This window comes from Anomaloglossus baeobatrachus, chromosome 9, assembly GCF_048569485.1.
Source record: "Anomaloglossus baeobatrachus isolate aAnoBae1 chromosome 9, aAnoBae1.hap1, whole genome shotgun sequence".
NCBI lineage: Eukaryota > Metazoa > Chordata > Amphibia > Anura > Aromobatidae > Anomaloglossus > Anomaloglossus baeobatrachus.
The window spans coordinates 146853354-146860853 of record NC_134361.1 but is presented as its reverse complement, the minus strand read 5'-3'; the positions used below and the strand labels follow the sequence as shown (position 1 = coordinate 146860853).

The 7500-nt window shown below is 46.3% G+C and overlaps 1 protein-coding gene across 1 annotated transcript in view; it reads right to left on the bottom strand.

Moving 5' to 3' along the window:
* DLG3 (discs large MAGUK scaffold protein 3) overlaps positions 1-7500 on the bottom strand; it is a 557827-nt gene that overhangs the window by 60777 nt on the left and 489550 nt on the right. The window contains exons 19-23 of the mRNA XM_075324895.1: positions 7452-7493; positions 7311-7361; positions 5356-5457; positions 5105-5277; positions 4915-5024 (exon numbers count right to left, since the gene is read on the bottom strand). Coding sequence (XP_075181010.1) covers positions 4915-5024; positions 5105-5277; positions 5356-5457; positions 7311-7361; positions 7452-7493 — 478 coding nt within the window. The remainder of the gene's footprint in view (positions 1-4914; positions 5025-5104; positions 5278-5355; positions 5458-7310; positions 7362-7451; positions 7494-7500) is intronic.

The window sequence follows — 7500 nt, the reverse complement described above, 5'->3', positions numbered from 1 at the left end:
GCACCCCACACACACATCGGGCTCTGCACCCCACACACACATCGGGCTCTGCACCCCACACACATCGGGCTCTGCACCCCACACACATCGGGCTCTGCACCACACACACATCGGGCTCTGCACCCCACACACACACATCGGGCTCTGCACCCCACACACACATCGGGCTCTGCACCACACACACACACACACACACACACACATCGGGCTCTGCACCCCACACACATAGGGCTCTGCACCGCACACACACACATACACACACACATCGGGCTCTGCACCGCACACACACACATCACACACATCGGGCTCTGCACCGCACACACACATCGGGCTCTGCACCGCACACACACACACATACACACACACATCGGGCTCTGCACCCTACACACACACACACATCGGGCTCTGCACCGCACACATCGAGCTCTGCACCACACACACACATACACACATCGGGCTCTGCACCACACACACACACACACACACACACACATCGGGCTCTGCACCCCACACACATCGGGCTCTGCACCATACATACATCGGGCTCTGCACCCCCCACACACACATCGGGCTCTGCACCCCACACACACACATCGGGCTCTGCACCCCACACACACACACACACACACACACACACACACACATCGGGCTCTGCACCGTACACACACACAGGGCTCTGCACCGTACACACACACACACACATCGGGCTCTGCACCCCACACACACACACACATCGGGCTCTGCACCGCACACACACACACACACACTCGCATACACACATCGGGCTCTGCACCGCATACACACATCGGGCTCTGCACCGCATACTCACATCGGGCTCTGCACCGCATACACACATCGGGCTCTGCACCACACACACACACACATCGGGCTCTGCACCCCAGACACATAGGGCTCTGCACCGTACACACACACACACACACACACATCAGGCTCTGCACGCACACACGGCGCTCTGTACCGACCCCTCCTACCCCCATAGGGAACACATGTAGGGAGTACATACTCACCCGTCCTCGGTCCCCGCCGCTCCTGCACGTTCGCGCCGGGCAGTGATGAGCAGCGCAACGCTTTTTCTCATCAGCGCTTTCAAATGTACCGGCATCTGTGATCTGTGATGCCGGTACATTTGAATGTGTGATCCTGAGCAGGGGGCCTGGTGCTGGCACTGACACCACGGCAGCCGCCGCCAGGCCCCGCCCCCAGGTCACGGACCCCACAGACGTGCAGAGGGGAGGTTGTGGGCAGAGTACGGGGTGCGGGGGATGTGTGGGAGGGTGCAGGGAAGGGGGCGGGGACTCCACGCACTGTACAGCCCAGCAGGGAGGCGGCATGCTGTTTCCAGATTTGCATGTCAACATGGTCCTGCCCATGTTGACATGAAATGACCGGAAGCAGCAAAATCGCGGCAGGAGCGGTCACATGACCACTCTGAGGCGGGGGAGAGGGGCTGACAGTAGGGCAGGTAAGTGGTCTCTATCTACTTACCTGCCCCAATGTAGCCCAATAGGGTAATAATGAAAAAAAAACTCAAAATAAGCCGGATAACCCCTTTAAATTATTTGTGGCTTTGAATTTTTTACTTTTAAAAGTGTGAATATATTTAGCAGAGACTACCGTATTTTTCGGACCATAAGACGCACTTTTTTTCCCCCAAATGTTGGGGGAAAGTTGGGGGTGCGTCTTATGGTCTGACTATAGGGCTGCGGCTGGGAATGAGGGTGCTGCAGGTCATCGGGGGCACGAGCAGGCAGCAGCAGCGCCTGCTCGTGACCACTTGTGCCCGCTCATTACATATGCACGCCCATCCTCCCGCCCATCTCTCAGCGCTGAAGCCGGCGCTGACAGGTGGGCGGGAGGACGAGCGGGGACGAGCGCATAGTAAAGAGCCGGCCGCATGATCACCCCTGGCAATTACAGCCTGGAGTGATCATGTGCGGCTGTATTCACTGCCCCCCGCGCGTCATCATCAGCGCGGGGTGCAGTGAATCAGTACACTCACCCGTCCCCGTGTGTGGAGCCGGCCCCCTGCAGCATCGAGTCTTCCTGTCTGTGCCGGTCACCTGATCTGTGCTGAGCCGGTCAGCTGATCGGCACAGACAGGAAGATATCGCGATGCAGCAGGGGAACGGCTCCACACACACAGATCAGCGTGCCAGAGAGGAAGATGATCGGTGCTGCAGGGGAGTGAGGAAAAGGTGAGTACAAACGTTTATTTTTTTCTCTGTGCTATAGGATACAGGCCATATACCAGGATGGTATATGAGCACGATGGGGGCACATAGCAGGATGGGAGTACCGTATATGAGCAGGAGGGATGGGGGGGTATGTGAACAGGCTGGATGGGGGGGGTATGTGAACAGGCTGGATGGGGGGGGTATGTGAACAGGCTGGATGGGGGGGGTATGTGAACAGGCTGGATGGGGGGGGGTATGTGAACAGGCTGGATGGGGGGGGGGTATGTGAACAGGCTGGATGGGGGGGGGGGTATGTGAACAGGCTGGATGGGGGGGGGTATGTGAACAGGCTGGATGGGGGGGGGGTATGTGAACAGGCTGGATGGGGGGGGGGTATGTGAACAGGCTGGATGGGGGGGGGTATGTGAACAGGCTGGATGGGGGGGGGTATGTGAACAGGCTGGATGGGGGGGTATGTGAACAGGCTGGATGGGGGGGTATGTGAACAGGCTGGATGGGGGGGGTATGTGAACAGGCTGGATGGGGGATCATATACAAGGCAGGAGGATCATTACCAGGATGGGGTACCTTAGTAGAGAATTTGGGGACATTACCCCCATAACAGTGTCAGCAGCAGATCCTCGCCCCATAATAGTGTGTCATGACCACATTTTTTTTGCTTAAAGTTTTATTTTCCCATTTTCCTCCTCTAAAACCAGGGTGCGTCTTATAGTCCGGTGCGTCTTATAGTCCGAAAAATACGGTAATCAAATGGGTTATACTTGCATTCAAAATAGTTAAGAAGCAAATTCATGGCATAATTCAATGAAGTCACAAACTTTAGAATCCACTGGTGGGCAGTTGGTATGTATATTAGTAGGGGAGGGGGAACATACATTCGTGATACCACTCTCCCAGTGAAACACAAAATGCTGTAGTGGTGCCTTAATCCCTACACAACCTTTAACGTACTGGTAGATCAAAGGTAGTGTCCTTTCCTTTGATTCTGGCTTGCACGCCAAGCCAACATCTTTACCCGCACATGACGGCTGATTTAATCAACCATCGTGTGCTAACAGCCACCGATGTATTGGGGATCCGCCCATGTCTATTAGCCTGTTAAATCCAGATTCAGAGATCGACAGCGGGATTTAACATGCTCCAGAGAGGATGGCATCATTCTCTGCTCCCATCGGCGGCCCAGTGACTTAATCACGGGGCGCCAATTGGTTGTGATGAAAGCCGGGGGTCAGCCAACGACCTCTGTCTCTGTCAAAGATCCACTTATGAACACCGACTGCGCGCACTGCCCTGCTCTGTATAGCAGAAAAGATTGGACGAGCGCAGCTTCAAGTCCCCTAAGGGAACTATTAAATACAGTTAAAAGTCGGGGGAAAAGTTTTTAAAACATATAAAGTTAAAATAAAAAAAGGCTAAAATCACCCCACTGCCTTTTGCCTCATAAAAAAAAAAAAAAAAATAAAATACACATTTGATATCGCTGTGTTCGTAAAAGTCCGATCAAAATGTAAAATAAATTAATGAAATCAATAAAAGGCGTAACAAGAAAAAACTCAAATGCTAGAATTACGTGTTTTTGTCAGCCGCAAAATTCAAATCAAATGCCTCTTATTGCAATCATTGTATTTTCCCAGAAAAGGTGTCCGTAAAAACATCAGCTCAGGGCACAAAAAATAAGCCGTCCCACAGCCCCAGGTTCAAAAAAAATAACGTTACAGGTCAGAAAAAAAAAAAAAAATGGTGCCAACAGCAAAAATAAAAGAAAAAAAAAATCTTACAATTTTCAAAATTTTTGACCACTTAAAAAAAAATATACATTTTTTTCCCCCGTTTTCCAGTGCATCACATGATAAAATTAATGATGTCATTCAAAAGGTACAACTCATCCCAAAAAAAAAAAAAAAAGTAAATCTAAGTAAATCTAAAACTAAAATAGTCATGGCTTTTGGATCAAGGGGAGGAAAAGATAAAAGTGCAAAAAGGGAAAAGTCGCAAGGTCGTGAAGGTGTTCATGGGAACCTCTACGCTGAAAAAATGGTGTTAACCTGCAGATTAACCCCATATAGGGTCTTTTACATTTTTTGTTTTTAATAGGAAAAAAGGACATTTTATTGATTGTTATTCCTTCTAGGGGACTTGAACCCATGATAATCTGTTTATATTTTATACTGCAAACCATAGCCTGCAACTATGCTGCACAGGAGGTCCAAGATGGTAGCTGTGGGCAATTCAGCAGGCCCCCAAATGCCATAGTAATCCATCAGTGCTTCACAGGGGCCAATGGGAGCAGGTGCATGTAGTGGTGATGTCATTTAAATACTGCTGTCAGATTGGTGAAGTTAACTAAATGGTTAACAGCAGCTATTGGAGCTCAGCTAAGGATCCAATGAGGGCAACATACATTATTTTCTAGATATATAGCATATTCTTTCAAGCTTCATAAATGGATGCGGCTTTTTACATTCACTAAGATCAAATTTTTTTGCCATATCCAAAGCCAAAAGACACAGACTGGTTGACACTGGTAGGAATATCTGACTCTACTAAAGCAGGTAAATTTAATTTTCCTGTGATGGATCCTTTTTTTTTTTTTTTTATTTTTTTTTAAAACACAGCAACTGGTTCCCTGTATGCTACATAAAGCCATCACTAACAATTATAGAAAGGACTAGTGATAGAGCACTAGAAAATCACTTACATGAGCGCTTCTACTGATTTTGGTTTGATAAAAATAGCAATGGGAAAGAGTTGTGCTTGTTGCAGTCGCTTAATCGCATTTCCAGATACATCAAGAATGCAGTGCTTTCCCTGTACAGGAATAAAGGAGGGGAAACGTCACATAGGATAAGAGTAGATCACAAACTACTTTGCACAATTTCAATACGTACCCTTTCTGCCACTGCCCGTACAGACTGAATGCTAGTCCCATACAGGTTGTCATTAAACTGGCCAGCCTCTATGAATTTGTTGTCCTGAATGTCTTTTTCCATCTGCTCCCGAGAAGATACAAAATGATAGTCTTGCCCATCAATTTCAGTCTCCCTTCGAGGTCTTGTTGTGTCTGCAGGATGTAACGGATAGGTATTAGTAGGAGAGGGAATTGCTAAATGCAGTAATAATATGACAAAAAGACACTTACGTGGGACACAAGAGCCAAATTTGTGAGAAAATTCAGAAATCAGGTCATCATTAACTCTGTCCTTCAGTGGTCCCAAGATGATGACTGGTCGTGTGTAATGTACTGGGAACAGAATGAAAGCATTAGCCAGGTTTATAGATTACAGGAGATAACCTTTCTTCACTGTCTGCATGCTGTACAATTCAGTCAGCATTGCCAGAGGTGTAATATTATAGTAGAAATATGAGGCAGTTCTTATAGTTTTTGTAGATATTTTGGGTGCATATCCCATTTTGAATGTTATTTGTGCATTATATGAGGTATGTGCGATGACTTAGAAGTGGCAATATTGTCGTCTTGATTATTGGTTTATGTGGTTTACCTCTGGGGAGGACCACGATGCAGTGATGTGGGCCTTCAGTATGCCTGTTGACTGCTATTACAACATAGAACTTAGCGATCGCGATTCTTGGGTGACAGGTGCCATCAGTAACCAAGCCATTTAAATGCTGATAGAAAAGTGACAGCAACATCTAAATGGTTAAACAGCAGTGACTGGAGCTTGTTCTGGCCGCTGCGGTTAGATGCAGGTGCCAGCTGTATAACACATCTGGCACGAAATCTCCTGAGCCCAACTCCATACATGCCGAAGCAGATCAGGAACAAAGTTGAAATGGAACTGTTACTGCACTGCTGAAGATATGTCATAAAGCTAGGAAAACTGAATTAACTCCTTCACCCCCGGCTGATTTTCCATTTTTTTTTATTTTTTTTTTTTGCTTCCCTTCTTCCGAGAGCCGTAACTTTTATTTTTTCATCAATCTTGCCATTTGAGGGCTTGTTTTTTTGCGGGACGAGTTGTACTGTTAAATGAAACCTTAAGTTTTACCATAAAATGTACTGGAAAACTGCAAAAAAATTCCAAGTGTGGAAGAATTGCAAAAAAAAAAAAAAAAAAGTGCTATTGCATGATTGTTTTTGGGAGATTTAATTCATTGTGTTCATTATATGGTAAAACTGATGTCCGTGTGATGCCTCAGGTCAGTGTGAGTTTGTAGATAACAAACATGTATAGGTTTACTTTTATCTAAAGGGTTAAAAAAAAAATAATTTCTGTTTTATCCAAAAAATGTGGCATACTTTTTGTGCCATTTTCCGCGACCCCGTAGCTTTATAATTTTTCGGGATCTATGGATCAGTGATGACTTAGTTTTTGAGTCTCAAGCTGACGTTTTTAATGGTACCATTTTGGCGCAGATTCTACGTTTTGATCGCCTGTTATTGCAATTTGCGGCGACCAAAAAAAACCCAGTAATTTTGGAGTTTGGAATTTCCCGCTACACCATGTACCGGTGAGATTAATTAATTTTATTTTTTGATAGAACGGGCATTTCTGAAAGCAACGATACCTAATGTGTCAAATTTTTTTTAACCCTTTAGTCTTCAATAGAGCGAATGTGTAGGGGTTTTTTTTTCACCTTATTTAATTTACTAATCCCCCAGGGGGAGTATAAGGATCAGCAGTCTGAACGCTCATTCATTTCTGTTGATCACATCTACACAGCTTGACATTGCGATTTAAGGGGTTAACAAGCACAGGTGGACCGCGAATCCACTCATGCCTGCAAGGCACACATGTCAGCTGTTTAAATCAGCTGACTTGTGTGGCTCGCCGCCGGCTGCCCTATGATTACACCTTTAGAGGTTAAGACGTACTGTTATGGCCTGCGGTTGTTAAGGTGTTTTTATTCAATGCGTTTCAAAGTGTCTCTTCATCAGGAAATCCACTAATATACAAGATGGGTAATAAGGAACTTTCCTGCACAGTTACCCTGTGTGTTAATGAGATGACATTCATATGACTGGGGCAAGGAAACTGATGTTTTTGTATAGCACTACAAAGCATAAGCATGTTGAGTATATAAGCAATAGGGAGAAAAAGAGAAGCTAGAGTAAAGCAAGTGACTATCACTTACTCTCTTGTCGAGTCACAGGCTCATATGATAGTATGGCATCTTCTTGTCCCTCTGTAGAGTAAGAAAAAGATGATCAATGACTGATGAAAATAAAGAAAAAGGAAAAACATCATACAAGTGTATCAGTCAGTGGTGACTTACTGGAGCTGCTCTCGCTGTCACTGGTATTTGACGTCACAGCTTCTGTGAA